Genomic DNA, 18,533 nt, shown 5'->3' with positions numbered 1-18,533 from the left:
CATAGCAGCCCTCCCTTAGCTCAGACTGAATGCCAATGTTGCACAGCAAAGGCATAGGTTGGGCAGCTACAACCACCAAATTAGTCACTAGGAAAGGTGTGTGAACCTGCAACTCTCTCTTCACACTTAGGCACCAAAATAAACAATTCACACATGCAGTTAAGAGAAAACAACTGTTGAGATAAAATACATTTTATTAATGCAGACCACTGAGAAGTGAGTCCCATGAATACCCCCCCTTCTGAACAGTGCAAGAATGCAGTCAGCTACAGACAGCACCAGCAAACCTGTTAAACCTTTGGCATGTCCACATTGACTTTGAGTACGGAAAAGGTCCTAAGGCTTGGGAACATAGAAGTGTTGTCTCTGCACCACTCAAGAGGCACTACCAGCTCTTTTACAAACCAATGTGCATGAGGCCACAAGGGAAAATTCACACACAAGATGGGAGCTTCCATCCAATGGAAAATGTGCCACGAATTCAGGAAAGCTTTGTATCTTCTTAACCTTGAGGTAAAGGCACTGCCTTGCCTGGTGAGCAGCTACTGAAAATTTTAGCAACCCAATTTCAGGCCAAAGTCATACACCACACTTTACAAAAACTAACATATTATGCCATTGTGTAGCTTCAAAAAAATGGAACAAGCACTGAAGTCCAAATACATTAGCCATGACTGAGCAAAATCTGAATCATTTACTTCAAAAAGCATTTTTAAGAACAAGTACAGAACTGTTTCAGCAGCTTGTTAATTGGCTTGTCAACAAGCTTGAGAATGCAGGACAAGTTCTGAGCAACAAAGTTAAGGTTAACAATTCTTGTCTTTAACATACTCTCGAAAGCAGCAAGCACGTTGCACTCTGCTGAGGGACTGGAACAATTTGACATCACATTCACTTCACAGAATATGGAAGTTTTAGGTGTCAACTGCAAAAAGATGCGATAAAACCTCAATAATCACATGGAATGTTTGAGACTGTGCTAATTAAAGTACAAGCTGTCACATTTGAGTTTAGTCATCAACTTCAAATGCACTAGGTTTAAAAAACACAAGAATGCTAAGTGTCAGTTCAATTTAGCTCTGGAATTATCCAAGCCCTGCTTCACATCAAGGGAGATGTCCACGCGAATGAGAGAACAAGAACTCCCAGTCCCCAAGAGCTTAACGGCCATTCTGGTTATGCCTCACCAGCTATAACTGCAGCTCCACTAGGCAAAGTCTCTCCTCTTTCAGAATGTACACAGAAATATATGTAGACAGTTCTCTGTGTTGTCCATCCCCAATACACAGACACGGAGCAGGCAACACTTGGTCATCCAGACTGGGTCCCCACTAGATGACATTTCTAGGAGTGCCATTATGAGTTACTGCTTTTAGACCAGGGATGTTTGTTTGATGGTTGCAGGATCGGTGGGAGGAAATGCCTACTTCAAAGACCTCGTGGATGGCCTTGCGGAAGCAGTGGAAATTGTAGTCTATTAAACCTGTGAGGAGCAAAAGAAACAATCACTGATGAAAATGAAGAGACACAATGCACAGCCCCATCTGGAAGCTTGGCTTACTTACCAGAAGAACCTTCCCTACCATTAACTGCACCTAAACATGTTTGACCAGAGATCCGCTCTGTGTGTCAGCAGGTGCAAGCCCTATTGTAGCTTCTATCACATGTATTCCAAAAACAGTTAAATAAACATGCCCATTCTTGTTATAACATACATGGCAAAGTCCTCTGAAGAAGACATGTAGTCAGAAAGTGCACTCTTCCTGCAGCTCAGGCTGGCTATCTAACTTGGGCATAAATGGCTACAGCAACAAAAGGCAGTTTAGCTCAGTTTAACTAGGAGAATAAGCAACATAGACCAGGGAATTTGGATTAAAGCAGCAAAGGTCTCATGACAAATCAAGATTAAGCTGGATTTAAACCAAAACCTGGGCTTCTCTTATAAGAGCAACTGGAAAAGGATAAGGGTAGGCACTTGATCTGCAACACTGTTTTACAGGTGAAGCCAACCAGAATGATTTTGGAGTGCTGAGCCAGCCCTCCGAATTCTCCAGTACACATCCTGGAAAAATTTCCGAAAATGGATTGAGCCAAGGCAGTGTGACTGTGGGGATCTTGGAGCATTCAGAGACTGTAATATGGGGGTGGAGGGAACATTTTCTTGAAAAGTTATTTTATGTGAGATACATGAAAGTACCAACAGACGTCTCCAATGAAATTCTATATTGTACTCAAAACACGTCATGTATAACCATGTTTCTGGAGTGCTTCAATAAGGAGGTTCCCAGCACCTTCTCAGGTTTGCTGCACTTTGCTACAATCACTGCAGCTCTCCTTTTTTCCCCTTTTCCCCTCATGACCAGGCTGACACCACAACCTCAGGCACACTGTTCTGCTCCTACTTGAGGATCAACACCATGAAAAGATTACAGAAGACTAATATGAAGAACAACATTTGGGTGAACAAATGAAATGTTGTGCAAATATATTTGTGAACTTATTATACTTTTCCAAAAGGGATACTGATGAGTGTAGCTCACACAGGATCAATTCTCCATGAACTGCAATTATCAGATTTTGGGGGTCCTATGGAAGGTGAGAAATACTCACTTTATCAAGGGGCCCACAAATTTGTTTCCTCACCTTTGCGTTCAAAGCTTTCTTCTCTAAGGATGCATACCAAAGCTAGAAACTTTGTCACTTCTTTTAAATACAGCACAGTTGTGTTATTGAGCTTGATAATTGCCATTGACTCCTTATCATAGGCACTTCCACTCCCATCTTCTTTTAGCCTGCAATTGTTTGAGAAAGAAGGGACCTTTCAGTGGAAACACTTTACTAGGGATTTTGAGACAGCATTTTAGCAGTAACTGAAATCCAGACTGAGGTGCTAAGCAACAATAAGGATTGGGGGAATCTTGCTTTGAGTTCAGCAAAACATTTAACAACGTCTCATGATAGGTTCGCACACCAGTTAGCTGTAGGATTGAGGACCTAACTGTAAGGTGGATTCACAGCTGGTAAGAAAACCAACTTGAAAGAATGCTCACCTATAGTTCCTCACCAAACTGGAGGGAAATTTTGGAACAGGGAGTGTAGTATTCCTGGGTCTGGTACTCTTCAACAATTATATCAATGACTTAAGATGAAGGGTTGAGGGAATCCTTATCAGATTTGCAGACCATAAGAATAGCTAACACCTCAGAATACAGGAATAAAATGCAAAGTAACCTTGATACACGGGCCAAAACAAAATGAAATTCAACAGAGACAAATGCCAAGTTCTATGTTTGGGCAAATTAAATGTATGGTTATAGAGATAGGTTTAGCAAAAGTATGCAAACAAATGTTGCAGCTGATCACAAGCTAAACCTGAGTCACCAGTGTGATGCAGCTGCAAAAGGTTCTATTTATTATTCAGTACATTACATGAAAATACCTTAGGTATCATAAATATGTAACACAAAAATATTCAATGCACATGAATTTAACCTAATATATTCCTACATTATATCACAAGCTACTTGCTAAAAAGGGGCACCACAATTTCTAACATCCCTCCTTTCATATATATTATATAGAGAAACAATTTTAGTTTCATACCTATCATTACAAAGCGCAGGGCTTCATCAAGTTTAGGTTTATTTTTACTGCCCTTAATCTGACACTTTCAGTTAATTTTAGATAATGGTGCAATTTGCCACACTTTCCATATCCAATCTTTTATTAATACAGCCTCATTTTTCCATTTTTTGGGGGGGACTACCAACTTGGCTACTGTCAAAAAAAAAAAAAAATCAGTTCATGGTGGTTTTTAGGAATACGCCCATTGTCACATTCCCAAAGTACTGTCTTAAGTTCCAATGTCAAGTCAAAACCTGTGCCCCTATTATTTGATTCCAGAATTTTTAAAGCGTGGGGCAAAGCTTAAAATGGAGCTTTTTAACTTACAGAGATAGTCTGTTGAGACATAATCACACTTCATTGGTCTTATAAATCTTATTTAATGTTTTTGTGCTGAGCAACAGTCATATAAAAGTTAATATTATTTTTTTCTTTATATTAATGCAAATGCTGGGTTTAAAATGCTGGATTGTGTGCTGAGTTTTAAAAAAGCAGAATTCATTCCTATTCAGTAGCCACAATACACCCATAATATTTTCTCTTTTTGGTAGATCTATATCCTGCAAAGCTTGTTTTTTGGCTAATAATCCTTAACTTATGTTAAGCTTAATTTTTCAAATACCTGTATAGGTGGTTCTCAAATTATTATTTCTACAGCTATGTAGATGCTTAACTTACAGCTATGAAACTACTGTGGCCAGTCAGGTTCACAGATCTGAACAGAATGACAGATCTGAACAGGGCTTACATAGCTAAGAAATCATTTCATGAGTCCGCTGCCAGTTAACTGAGATAAAGAGCATCTTTTGGGAAAGCCACATTAATTGCAAAAGTCAGGCAACGTTGCTTTCCAAATTCCTTTGTGGAGATTCCCCTTCCCCTTCCTGGCCAGCACTCTTAGTAGCACTGTGACTAGAGTTTGTCAGGTAGATGTATTGTTAAAGAGGGCAGTGTGCGCCCATCTTGAGACAACATGCTGAAACTCTGCACTTGACTCTCTTCTGCCTCTTCTGTGTGTTCTTCACAGCTCAGTAGTTCTCATCTGCCTCTCTTATCGGAGCCCTACAGAGGTAGTGCACCTCTTTTGACAGTGGATTTGTGTAAAGCAGCTTGTCAAGGAGACACAACGTGGCTGCTTCCGAGCCACACTGCACCAATGTTACGGGGCTCATTAAACCAAGCAAAACTCACAACCATCCCAACTCTCAAACCTAGTGATCCAGAATCTCAATATAGACTCTGCAATTCCCAATGATATTCAAGAACAGCAGTCTCTTCCTAAGGTACTTTAAACCTCTCTTAAATGTCTCTGAAGCATGGTACAGTACTTACCCATATATACAAGAAACATCAATGACTACATCGATCATGTCACAGCATAGCTCGTATGACTGCATATCAACAGGGGAACTATCTGTTGCAATATAGATCTTGCTGACCACATCGAAGAGAAAAGCTTTTTCAATACCTGAATTCTTCAAGAAAAAAATAAGTAACTTAGTCTTGTTAGATCTCATGCACACAGAACTGTTGTACATCTTAATGTCAGCAAGTGTTTTACTCCTTTACCAAAGGAGGATGGGCATGCAGGCCTTTCTTCACCACTCTAAGAACAGAAGATATTATAAGATCAGAGAGACATAGAATAGTAGTTGGAAGGGGCCTATAAGGCCATGGAGTCCAACCCCCTGCTCAATGCAGCAATCCAAATTAATGTACACCCAACAGGTGGCTGTCCAACTGCTCTTGAGTGCCTCCAGTGTTGGAGAGCCCACCACTTCCTAGGTCATTGGTTCCACTGTTCTACCATTCTATGGCTTGATCTCTTGGCTGCTTTCAATACCATCGACCACAGTACTCTTCTGCAATGGCTGGCTGAGTTGGGAGTGGGTGGTGGAACCACTTTAAAGTGGTTCCAGTCCTACTTGGATGGATGTCTCCAGAGGGTGCTGCTTAGGGGATGCTGTTGTGCCCCATGGACCCTCCAAGGTGGACTGTTACAGTGGTCAGTTTCACCCCTTATGCTGTTTAAAATCTACATGAAACCACTGAGTGGGATCATCCAGGGCTTTGGAGTGTGTTGTCATCAAAATTTACTCAAAGGAGCCCCCTACTGGTCATAAGTAGCCATAGGTGGTATGCTGAAAAAGTCCAGCACAGGTCATTGTTTGGGAACATGAGGAATTATATTGTCTAGATCAGATTTGTGGCTCTGATTTGTAAATCCAGATCAGGTCTCATCTGGTACATGCAGATATGGACACCTTCCAACCTGATCCAGATCTGAATCTACATCATGATCCAGATACAACAAATCTCCAGAAATCCCATTCACTTGCATTGCAGCACCAAACACACCATACCTATGTCTTTTGACGTAAGAACATGACGTTTGGAGACACGGTAGTCACTAGAGGAAATTAAACCTGCCAAATTTCAGCTGGGTAGCTCCAGGGGTTTTCATGCTAGCCACCTTTAAAGGTTGCTTTCTTTAAAAAAATGTATTTTTTAGAAGTCTGAATGGTCAATCATGCCAATTCTCATGCTCCTGTGTTTGCCCTGTGTTCCTTCTGTCAATATTTTGAAAAAAAAATGAGGATTTTAAAAAATTAAGTCTGCAATACTAGACACAGATAAGCAGCATCAGGCAGGCATAGGCTGGCAGTACCATGGAAATAACATGCATGTAGGGACATGGCAACCCAGGGCTGGGGAACCTTTGGGCCAATTTCTCCCAAACCACACCTACCCACTTATGTCACTAGTGATGTCAGCTGATGAGCAGGAGGCGGGATGGGTGAAGGTAAATAAGCTGAGCTTGAATCCTGGCAAGTCGGGAGGCACTGTGGGTGAGTGGTTCCCATGTCTGAGAATTTGGTTGATTTCCTACCCTGGACAGGGTCGCGCCTTCCCTAAAGGAGCAGGTACGCAGGCTGTGGGTGCTTCTGATCCAGCTGTCACTGGACACTCAGGTAGTTCCAGTGGCTAGAAGTGCCTTGTGTCGGCCTCACCTAGTGAGACAACTACAACCATTTGTGGATCAGGAGAGGAGGGCCACAATTGTTCAGGTATTAGTGACGTCAAGACTGGATTACTGCAGTGCACTGTATGTGGGGCTTCCCTTGCACTTGACCCAGAAACTGCAACTAGTGCAGAATGCTACAGCCAAATTGCTGACAGGAGAGAGACCCTGTCAGCATATAACACCTCTGCTCACAGATTTGCACTGGTTGCCAATTTGTTACCAGGCCAAATTCAAGGTGTTACCATTGGTATATCTTAACATCTCAGCACCAATTTACTTGCGAGATCACCTTACCCCGTATGTGCCCACTTGAGCACTCCAATCTGCGGAACAGGCATTGCTACAGGTGCCACATAATACTCATTCCATGCTTGTAAGAGAGAGTTCTTTTAGTGTGGCAGCAACTACTCTTTGGAACTCTCTGCCTATTTATATCAGGCAGGTGCCTTCGCTGTATTCCTGCCAGTACCTGCTTAAAACTTTTCAGTTTAGGTAAGCCTTTCCAAATACATGAACACTGATCTGTTTCTTTTATTAGTTACTCACTAGAAAAGACCATAATGCTGGGAAAGCCAGAAGGGAGTAGAAAAAGAGGAAGGCCAAACAAGAGATGGATTGACTCCATAAAGGAAGCCACAGACCTGAACTTACAAGATCGGAACAGGATGATTTACAACAGATACTACTGGAGGTCACCGATTCATAGGATTGCCATAAGTCAAAATCGACTTGAAGGCACCTAACAACAACAAACTGTTTTAAATATGTTTTTAATGACTTGCTTTTAACTGTTTTATCGATAATTTTATTTTTTTTGTAAACTGCCTAGAACCCTAACATTCAAGTGGTATATTAATTTTGTTAAATAAAATAAATAACCCTGCCTTGGCTCACACTGTCAAGGCAGATTTTCATCCCTGCTCACCAGCTGAGCAGGGATTAAAGCCCTGTCTGGGTGTGCCAGAGAGCTCCCTAAAGGGAGCTCTCTGGTACACCCAAACTCAGTGCTAAGCAGGATCATCCCTCCCCCTGCATCGGCTGATGGGAAGAGAGAGCAATCCAAACAAGCTCTGTTTGATTAACGGGAATGAGGGAGACTGCTTCAAGCTGTTTCTTTATCGCTGTGGGGTAGAGCAGCCCCTGCTGGAGGCGATGTCTGAAAGTAGGCTCTGGCTCTGGCAAGGACTACTCCACCACACAGCAGTGAAGAAGAAAATTGGGTCTGCTTGCTTGGAAAGCCTGCCCCGTGCTCAACCTTTCTGGAGATTGCAGGGATCAGATGGGGTGGGCTTTCCAAGCCTCCCTTTCAGGCTTTGACTGCACAGCTTGAAAAGATGGGCACAGGGCAAGGTGTGCAAGCACAAGAGATTTTGACAAGTGTGCAGAACACACCAGTCAATCATGTGACATGTAATCAATGGCGTATTGTCCTGCCCACCTGTCTAGATTGGCCCATGGAGTATGCCAAGATCTGCCCTCCCCCCAAAGCCACTCCTGTGGCAGCCCCTATAGAGGGGATTAACCCTGCCAAATTTCAGATGGGCAGCTCCAAATGCTCTTATATAGAGGGTGAGACTGCCAACAGCAATAATGCCATAGGGAAAAATAAAATTATTATTTAATATTAATAGTACTCACTGTGGTTAGCAATTTGAAATATAATAATAGCAATACTGATTCTGAACTTAGAATATTGGCTAATATGCCTTCAAGGTTTGGTTGGCTAAATGTGAAGGTAAAGGTGTCCCTGCACTTATAGTGCGAGTCATTTCCGACTCTTAGGGTGACGTCTTGCGACGTTTACTAGGCAGACCGAATATATGGGGTGGGATTGCCAGTTCCTTCCCCGGCCTTTCTTTACCCCCCAGCGTATGCCGGGTACTCATTTTACCGACCACGGATGGATGGAAGGCTGAGTGGACCTCGACCCCTTTTACCGGAGATTCGACTTCCTCCTTCCGTTGGAATCAAACTCCGGCCGTGAGCAGAGCATCGGCTGCGTAACCGCTGCTTACCACTCTGCGCCACGGAGGGTCTATTTGGTTGGCTAGTTGGCTAATAAAAAAATTAAATTGTATAACCACATACACTGTCTGCTTTTTATTGTTTGTATTTAGCAACTGGAAAACATTAATACTGAATTCAAAAACTGTCACTAAATATGCCCACAAAGTTTAATAATAATTCTTAGCAATGAGAAGAGTGTAAAACAAAGAAAGAAAGTTTTTTTAAAAAAAGGATGGACTGGGATTGGGAAAGAGCAGGAAACATACACATGCAGAACAAATGCCACCCAACCCCCACCAAGCATTTCTAAGAGACAAAACTTACAAAAGATTTTTGCATTTCAAAGCTTCATTCCCTCCAAGCACTGCGACTGGAAAGTGTTGGGTGGGGTGACAGAATTCTAGCCTTCCCCCCTCTCCTCACCCTGGTGTTGCCCTATTATGGTATTGCAATTGCTCTATTTCAGAGACACTCTGTCTAGCTTATTTAGAGACTGTTTTGAGCTGAACAGCTGTACAAATCTCTACAAATCAACTAGCTGATCCACTCTGTAGAGATTTGTAGCTGCTTCAACCTGATCTGGACAGGATATAAATCAGCCCGAATCAGTTCAGGATTCGCCTGAAACCAGTGCACAGCTCTAGTATTTTCCCCCAGTTGAAGTATCAAGTTTTAACGAAGTACATCAATTCATTTTTGATGTCTTCCAGATAAGAGCTTTTAACCAAGACCATACGCTTACTGAACCTACAAAGCACTGTTGCAAAATGTAACAATTTATTGTATTTATAGCCAACCCTTCACCAAAAAGTTCCAGGGCAGATTGCAAAAAATATGACATTTAAAGTATGTGCAATTCAAATAACATAAAAACTACAAACAGATAATGAACTGCTACTTACTGATATAAAAATATTTAGCAGGTTTTCCAAAGTTGGCAACTGTGGAATGAGCTTCTGTACCACCTTACTGAAGGCTTCAAAAATGGAATGATCGTAGATGCTGGTCAAATAAAAGCTACAAAGCAGAACACTGATTAATTGTCCGAACAGTTTCAACTTTTATTTGGGCAAACTGGAAGAATAAAGTTACAGCAACAAGGCCTGCACAGCACAGCTTGGAATACAAGTGGGCATTTAACATATTTTGGGCATTCTTCCCTTCTTTGCTCCGTAGCGCAGAGTGGTAAGCGGCGGTAACGCAGTCGAAGCTCCGCTCATGGCCGGAGTTCGATTCCAATGGAAGGAGGAAGTTGAATCTCCAGTAAAAGGGGTCGAGGTCCACTCAGCCTTCCACCCATCCGTGGTCAGTAAAATGAGTACTCGGCATATGCTGGGGGATAAAGAAAGGCCGGGGATGGAACTGGCAATCCCACCCCATATACATGGTCTGCCTTGTAAACGTCGCAAGACGTCACCCTAAGAGTCGGAAACAACTCACACTATAAGTGTGGAGACACCTTTACCGTTACCCTTTGCTCTCCTTAGTGACAAAGATCATCACTTCCAAAGATAAGTTCAAGATTTATTTACATCTTAAAGAAATGTTAGTTGGGGGACAAAACAAAGAGCAAAGAGTTAAAATCCTTCAGTAATTTCTTGAGCAAACAAAAGGTCACATTTGTGCTTTAGCCAGAGCCACAGTAATAGTTTTAAAATTTTTCTCCTGATCTGATGGGTTCCGTTCAGATGAGTTCAAACCTCCAAACTGTGGTTTGCAAACTCATTTCAAACCACTGGTTCAAATAATGGTTTGGAGACCAATATCAGCCACAGTCTGACCAATTCAACTTCACAGCAAACTCTGCATCATCTGAAAAAGGAGATGCTATGCAAGTGTTGGACCAGTGCCTAAAGGCTTTGGTAGGCTGGATGAGGCCAACAGATCAAGACTAAATCCTGAAAAAATGGGTGCTTTGTGGATAGGTTGTTCCTGGATGTGATAAATAGGCAGCCTGTTCTGGACAGGGTTTCTCACACACACACCCTTAAAGAATGGGGCACAGTCCGGGGATGCTGCTAGATTCAAAGCTGTCACTGAAGGCTCTTATAGCCTCCAGAGCCTAGGAGTGCCTATGCCCAACTCTGGCTGGTTTGCTAGTGACAGCCTTTCTTGGACTGGAATAACACATCTACAATTGTCATGCTCTGATAAACTCCAGCTAGATCACTGCAATGCACTCTATGTGGGGCTTCCCTTGAAAGTGATCCAGAAGCTGCCCATATATATGAGGCAGCCAGATAGGATCATATCAACAAAGATCCTGAAAGCACTGCACTGGCTGCCAATGCATTACCAGGCCTAATTCAAGGTGCTAGTAATAGTGCACAAATACCTAAACATCTTAGGACCCAAGTACAATGGGGTGCCTTGCCCAGTACCAATCAACTCAAGCATTACAATCTGCAGGAGGCCCAACTTCTGGTGCCCTGAGGAATATGGCCAGAGGGGATCAAGGCAAGCAAGACAGTCTTCTCAGTGGAGTCATCCTGGCTATGTTATTCCATCCCTGGAATGAGACTGTCCTGCACAGTACGTTGATGCAGGCAGCAAGCCTTCGGAACATAACAGGAGCAATACCATTGGTATAACATAACATTAATTGAAAAAGTATTTTGTAATTTGCTTCTGCTTTTTTTTAAATGCTGTATTTTTATTGTTGCCATCCTTGGTTTTCATGAGAGAAATGGTGGACAAGTAAATAAAAAAATAAAATAAATATGGATAGACCAATCTGGACATGTAGGAGGAAACTGGCACATTCTCATTCCTTCAAACAGAAGTTGGGCCTTCACCACACAAATATTTAGCAATTTTTTTAAAAAAAGCAGTATGGAAGACCTATGGAAAAATGGAAATGGATTGCCTTCAAGTCAATTCTGACTTATGGCGACCCTGTGAACAGGGTTCTCATGGTAATACCGATTCAGAGGTGGTTTACCATTGCCTTCCTCTGAGGCTGAGAGGGAATGACTGGCCCAAGGTCACCCAGTGAGCTTCATGGCTGTGTGGGGATTCAAACCCTGGTCTCCCTGGTCATAGTCCAACACCTTAACCACTAGCTCTCTGGAAGAGCTATAGCTTCAACCAGTTAAAAATAATGACTACCCATTAAGAAAGCACTTGCTGGATTCAATCATAGTTCCGTGTCAATACAGATATGTGTCTGGGAGATGGGAAGTAGGACAACTTCAACAGTTCTGTTGAGACCCCACTCCATCAGGCTCCTCCCTCTCCCACTGCCATTTAGCAGTAGCTATTCCATCAAGCTAAGCAGATGACCACTCCACTGGCTCTGTGGAAAGACGAGCTCCATTTGGTCCTCCTCTTCCTGAACCTGTTTTCCATTCATAGAATCAGAGACCATCTCCGATGCGGGTTTTCAGCAGAGGCTGGATGGCCACCTGACCAAAGAGAATCTACCACATTCTGAGACAGTCTATTCCATTGCTGAGCAGCATCAAGAACTTCCCAACACTTAGCCTAGACCTTCCCTTGTAATGTGAATCCATTGGGTTAAGCCCTACCCGCAGCAGTAACGGAAAATCAGTGGTTCTAAGAACTTTGTAAGAACAAGTGCCTGAGCTTCATTTACACTATTCTCTCCCAATCCCTTTTTGTGTTAGTGAGGTGATTTTTCAGTTATAAGCCTACGAGCAGGGACTATGTTTTTTGTTATCAATCTTAGGCAATTTGCTTTGGGAGACTTTTCAGCTGAAGAAGGGAGAAAACCTTTAAGTGAAAGGGTGCTAACATTTTAGGGTCCACTAGCAAACCAGAGACAGTCATGGGCACACACAGAGATGCCCGCAGCCACTGTGCCACTTTGATGCTCCCTGCTTTAAATAAAATTAGCTATGGGTGCAACCCTTACTTGGTCCACTGCTTTGTTTATTTACCTATTGGCATTATATACCGCCCTTCACTGTGAAGGCCCAAAGGCCCTTTACATCCACAACCATAATAAACTACAGAAACACAATATAAATTATTCCATAACTCTAAAACGCAATAGAAAAAAGCAGCATTAAATTATTTATTACTTCCACCCCAATCCAAAGGTAGGAGATCTACCAATTAGTCTGCCAAAAGAGATGCATCTTAACTTGTTTCCTTAAGCAAAGTAATCTAGGGGCCAGCTGTACCTCAGTGGAGAAGGAATTCCACATGCCTGGGCCCCCCAACAAGGACACTCTTCCCTGGGCCCCCACAGGGACCAGTAGGAGTGCCTCATCTCGTAGACTATGGAAATGCTGTGGACATAATATAGTTTGACTTCAACAAAGCTTTTGACAATGTGCCCCATGGTATTCTGATTAGCAAGCTAGCTAAACATGGGCTAGATGGAACAACTATCAGGTGGATCCACAGTTGGCTACAGAATCATACTCAAAGAGTGCTTATCAATGGTTACTTCTCAAACTGGGGGTAGGTAACGAGTGGGGCACTGCAGGGCTCAGGCCTGGGTCCAATGCTCTTCAACATTTTTATTAACAACTTGGATAAGGAGGTGCAGGAAACACTTATCAAATGTGTAGATTTACAAAATTGGGAGGGACAGCTAATATCCTGGAAGTCAGAAAAAAGATTAAAAGGGATCATGATAGGCTGGAGAATGATATTTAACAGGAATAAGTGCAAAGTTCTACAACTAGGGGAAAAAAACCAAATGCACAATGATAAGATGAGGGATACTTGGCTCAGCAATGCTACATGCGAGAAGGATCTTGGGATTGTTGTTGATCACAAGCTGAATATGAGCCAACAGTGCAATGTGGCTGCAAAAAAGGCAAATGCTATTTTAGACTGCATTAACAGAAGTATAGCTTCCAAACTGCGTGAAGTATTGTTTCCCTTCTATTTGACACTGGTACGGTCTCATCTTGAGTACTGTGTTCAGCTCACTTTGAAGATGCAGACAAACTGGAACATGTTCAGAGAGCAACAAGGATGATCAGGGGACTGGAAACAAGCCCTATGAGGAGAGACTGAAAGAACTGGCCATGTTTAGCCTTGAAAAGAGAAGACTGAGGGGAGATACAATAGCACTCTTCAAATACTTGTAAGGCTGCCACACAGAGGAGAACCAGGATCTCTTCTTTATCATTCCTGAGTGCAGGGCACAGAATAATTGGCTCAAGTTGTAGGAAGCCAGATTTCGACTGAACATTAGGAAAGCTTCCTAACTGTTAGAGCAGGACGACAATGGAGCCAATGACCGAGGGATGTCTGTGCTCTCCAACACTGGAGGCATTCAAGAGGCAGCTGGATGGCTACCTGTTGCCTTCATTTGGATTCCTGCATTGAGCAGGGGTTGGACTCAATGGCCTTATAGGCCCCTTCCAACTCTACAATTCTATGATCTGCTGATCTCAAGGCATGGACAGGTCTATATGGCAGCAGGTGTTTGGGTCCCAGGCCATAATGGGCTTTAAACTTAAAAGTGAGCACATTGAATTGGACCTGGAACACAACCTGCAACCAATATAACTGTTGTAAAATGGCAATTAAATGCACTTGACCCACTGCCCCTACCATCACCCTGGCTAATACATTTTGCACCAGTTGTAATTTGCAGAATTCCAGGTTAAATTGAATGTACATTTTAAGAGGGTCCCAACAATCAACAAATTAATTTTAAAATACAACTACAACTACAATTATTTATTTATTATATATTTACTTAAAGTATTTCTATCCCACTGTTCTACCCTATAATAGGGCACTCAGGGCGGATGGTGATTGGCGCCATCTCAGAATAGGCATTCCTCCTTTTTCTACTAATGAAAGGGCACCTGTGCTAACATTATGCAAATCCATGTTGTAGCAGGCTATCCACATGCAACCCCTCCCCCCACCCCCTTTAGAAGTGCCTCTGTTCATTTACTTAAAGACTCATATGATTAGTCAAGCACCACTTAATCACTCAAGTGATAGTCCCAGTATAACAAGCCTTAGAAAACTCCGCTTTTCCAGATTTGGTCTCAAACAAGAGACAATTGCGTCCAAGGGAATTTCACTTACCTAAGATGAAGTTTTTCTAGTCCAGCATCACCAAGGTCATCGTTGGCTCTCTGATGAATATCCCGTTGAGTTTCTATTTTATGGTCATCTGACAAGCCATCAACTTTATGAATAAAAACCTCAAAGTTCATTTCTGGATTAATTTTGTAAGCTTTTGAGACTGTTATGTGGAGCCTGGTTAAAGCTTCCATATAGTCATCCTGCAAGCAAGATTTAATATTCAGTCAGAAATAAACTTACTGGCCATGTAATGAGGCATACCCCGCTTAAAGTCGCTTCGCTTAAAGTCGCCTCGCTATAAAATACAATGCTCCATACTCCACCATACCCCACTTTAAGGTAGGAGCTTCACAATAACGGACACTTAATGGCATGACGTCGCTGCCACCTAGTGGCGATTGCAGTGCAGTACATGCAAAGATAATTGCTTCACTTTAAGTACATTTTCACTTTACATACATGCGGTCCCATTGCGTATGTTAAAGCGGGGTATGCCTGTAGATACCAACCAGCAGACATTATTGCTATGATTCACTAATAGTATGGTAGAAACAGATGTTATGAGAAATCCCGTAAGTAATTCAGCATCAAAATATTTCTGTTCTAGACCAGATCTCTTCCCAAAGCCTATAAATACCACTGCAAAAGCTGTCAAGCTCACCCACAAAGTAGTCTCTAAATGGCGGCTTGTTTACCAGCTGTATTCTACCTTATTTAGGACCAACCATTGTCAGTCACTAATATTTCAGTCTGACATGATAATGCCTACTACACACATTGGCATTTCAGTCATTACCTGTATTTCAAAGATTGCAATTCACATTGAGCATTTGCATTATAATCTTCTTAAAAATATACGCAAACCACTACTTCAACAATTAACTTTTATGGGAAGTTTACTACTATAGTAAAAAGCAAGGTTAATCATTCCCAATACATCTCCCCACTACTTATGAAGCAACATACTCTGTTCCCCAACCGTGTGTTTCATAATGACCTGTGCATCAATAACGTAGATGAGGGCTCCAGTTCCTCTGAAGATCATCTCATAGTCGAATGTTGGATCAAAAAAATCCATTTGCCCAGGAAAATCCCATATTTGGAAATTCACAAAGGAGCTATTTGAAATATCATCTTTATAGATTTTGTTGGTGCTCTCCAAAAACAAGGTTTCATTAGGAGACATTTTGTGAAAGACCACCTGTTACCAACACAAAGGACATAACTATAATTTACTTTTTATTACATTTTTATGTTTTTCTCCTACTAAATAACTCAGGAGTACATTATTCTTCTTTCCCCTTTTATCCTCAAAACGACCCTGTTAAGTCAGGGAATGACTGGCACAACAAAGAGCGTAACTGGGTGACAAGCGGAGGCTGCACCTCCCTCGTTCTAGCCTGAAGGCCAGCCCCCTTTAGGACTGGCCGGGGGGGGGGGAAAGTCCTTGCGAGGGCAGGGCGAGAGCTGGTTTGCAGGCATCTGGATGCGGATCCTCGGCTTGGATGATGGAGGCGGCGGGCGGAAGAAGAAACCAACAACCTACCTTATTTTTATGGGGAGGAAGGAGCAGGAAAAGGGGTTCAAGGGCCCCTTTTTACCTCCCCAGACTTCAGAGCTGGCGCTGCCAGCAGGCGCATCGGGCTCCCTCAGCACCCCACCTTCCAACCCAGCAGGGGATGGCTTCGGCTTCCCCGCTCTCTCACGGCGCCCGATTGTGCAGGAGCCGCGCCGGGAAGGAGGGGAGGGGACTGAGCACCTTCTGGATCGAAGACTTCCCGCTGCGCCGCAGCCCCATAAGCAGGATGCGAGGCTGCTTGGAGGAGTCGCCGCCAGTGCCTGTTCCGCCGAGCCCACAGTTGCTGCTGCTGCTGCTGGCGCTGCCGCCGCCGTCAGGCCCCCCGCTGCCACCGCCGCCCCGATCAGCCCCGCCGCCGCCGCGCTGCTCCTCGTCCTCCTCCTCAGCACCATAGCCGAAGTCCTTAGGGAAGGAATCCGCCGCCCCGAGACTACCGCCAGGCACGGACACAGCCGCCGGCTCCTCAGCGGCACCCGCCGCCACCTTCGCCCCAAACTGCAGGGCCGCCATCACGAGCAGCCGAAGGAGCCCCGCAGAGTCCGCCTAGCAGGTCCTGCCCGAGCCTCACGACGGCGCCGCCTACCAACCAAGGCCGCGTGCGCTCATTGGCCACGCAGAGCAAGAAGCCGCCTCCCGATTGGCAGGTGAAGAGAGCGACGGGGCGCGCGTGCAGGCGGGAGCCTCAGATTGCCTCCCTCCGCCTCAAGAGGCGCTCCTTTCTGACGTCAGCCGATGCCGCCTTGACCTCTGCTAGTCCCACCCTCACTCAGACTTCCTGCCTGTGCTTGCCCACGCGCTGCTCCCGGCCGCTCTGGCCTGGCAGCGAGGCGGGGCGTTCGCAAACCCCCGCCCCCCCGGCTCGGCTTCCCCGCGACCTCCGGTCCTGGGGCGAGCGCGCACTCGCGGCGCGTTTCGGCTTGGGGGTGCTCTGCGCCATTGCGAAGGGATTCGGGTGCTGGGAGCAGGTCTGGGGCGCAGTGTCCGATACTCAGCTAGCTGGGCCTTCTCAGGCCTTAGCCGCGCGGCCGCCCCGAACGCAACCAGGGAGAGCGAAATGCTGCCCGAAGGGAGCGAGCGGCTGGGGAGGGCGCTAATGAAGAATGCTGTGCCAGGCAGCGGGGCACGGCCCGTGCAGAAATGCTTGCTTGGGGGAGAATGCCAAAGGGCCTTGTGGAACTTGTTTCACTTTTGCATGCAAACAGCCCTCGCACACAGCATCTGAAGCCAGGATCAGGGCCTTCTGCATGCCTGCCTCGCCCAACAGGTGCATGGGTTAGGTGGCACCAGAAGCAGACAAAGTTTTATTTATTTGTTATTACATGTATATCACACTTTTCCTCCAAACAGCTAAAGGTGGCATACAAATATGGTTCTCCCCCCTCCCAGTTTTATCCTCACAACCACCCTGTGAAGTAGGATAGGGACTAGCCCAAAGTCACCCAGTGAGCTTTATGGGCAATTAGTGATTTGAGCCCTGGTGTACCAGGTCCCAGTCTGACACTCTTAACCACTACATCACACTGGTTGGATTTCCCTTTTCTTTTTATTGTCTTTAATGTTCATATATAAAGCATCTGTACTGTTGTTAATAACTAATTTATTACAATAAATTACACAAAATATTGAATTTTTAAAGGCAGTAATCTTTTGAATTGAAGCATTGGAGAGTCCCCTTGGAAAATTCATAAAAAGAATGATTTTTGGCTCACCTGATAGATGTAGAATTAGTATAAGATAGCTGCTTTGAATCACATAAGTCAGTAATACTGTTAAGGCAGCCACAAAGAGACTTCAAGGACCTCTTTAAAAGCCTGCACCAAGCAAGGACAAGCATAAGTCAACCAGAAAGGAGTACCATAACGAGCCCCACAAAGAAGATCCTGTCTCTATACATGCACAAACCCAGAAGCTTGTAACAGTTCAGCAAGGCCAGTAGGCAAATATTCTGCTGTCAGTTCTGTCTTGCTTCCAACGGATCATGCGTTCAAATGCTTGTTTTCTACTGCATTAATCATTACTAACTTGCTAAAATACACTAGAGCTGGATTGTAGCATAAAAGGCTACTGAAGCAACACCTTGGTGCAGGAATTAATTTTTTTTTAATCTAAGGATGGTTCTGTCATGTGTTAATTCTTAGTGTTTTCCACTAGTTTACCTGTGACAAAAATTAGGCAAGTACAGGTGCAAGCGATTAAGGTTACTTAGATGGGTGTAAGTCCCTTTCAATTTGATGGGGCTTTCATTGGAGTAAACATGCACTGGTAACCTCCAGG

The 18,533-nt window shown here is 43.9% G+C and overlaps 1 protein-coding gene across 1 annotated transcript; it reads right to left on the bottom strand.

Annotated features, from left to right (window-relative positions):
• Positions 1–176: 176 nt before the first annotated feature.
• Positions 177–17,086, bottom strand: RRAGC (Ras related GTP binding C). The gene is made up of 7 exons (XM_061596156.1): positions 16,440–17,086; positions 15,678–15,881; positions 14,681–14,880; positions 9,559–9,673; positions 4,957–5,099; positions 2,644–2,792; positions 177–1,483 (listed from the first exon to the last, which is right to left on the bottom strand). Exons 1-7 carry the CDS (start codon positions 16,767–16,769, stop codon positions 1,332–1,334), a joined length of 1,293 nt encoding a protein of 430 aa, XP_061452140.1. The 5' UTR covers positions 16,770–17,086; the 3' UTR covers positions 177–1,331.
• Positions 17,087–18,533: the final 1,447 nt, after the last annotated feature.

Source organism: Rhineura floridana, chromosome 15, assembly GCF_030035675.1.
Source record: "Rhineura floridana isolate rRhiFlo1 chromosome 15, rRhiFlo1.hap2, whole genome shotgun sequence".
Lineage (NCBI taxonomy): Eukaryota > Metazoa > Chordata > Lepidosauria > Squamata > Rhineuridae > Rhineura > Rhineura floridana.
Note: the sequence above shows the minus strand (reverse complement) of the source record. Positions and strands in the feature narration are given on the sequence as shown.

Bases quoted from the DNA above. Each gene is read 5' to 3' on its own strand.
- RRAGC (XM_061596156.1), bottom strand. From the start codon at position 16,769: ATGGCGGCCCTGCAGTTTGGGGCGAAGGTGGCGGCGGGTGCCGCTGAG. The intron at 15,882-16,439 runs GTGCTCAGTCCC...TGTTGGTAACAG, and splicing joins GGAAGTCTTCGATCCAGAAG to GTGGTCTTTCACAAAATGTC. The intron at 14,881-15,677 runs GTCATTATGAAA...TCTTGCTTGCAG, and splicing joins TCTACGTTATTGATGCACAG to GATGACTATATGGAAGCTTT.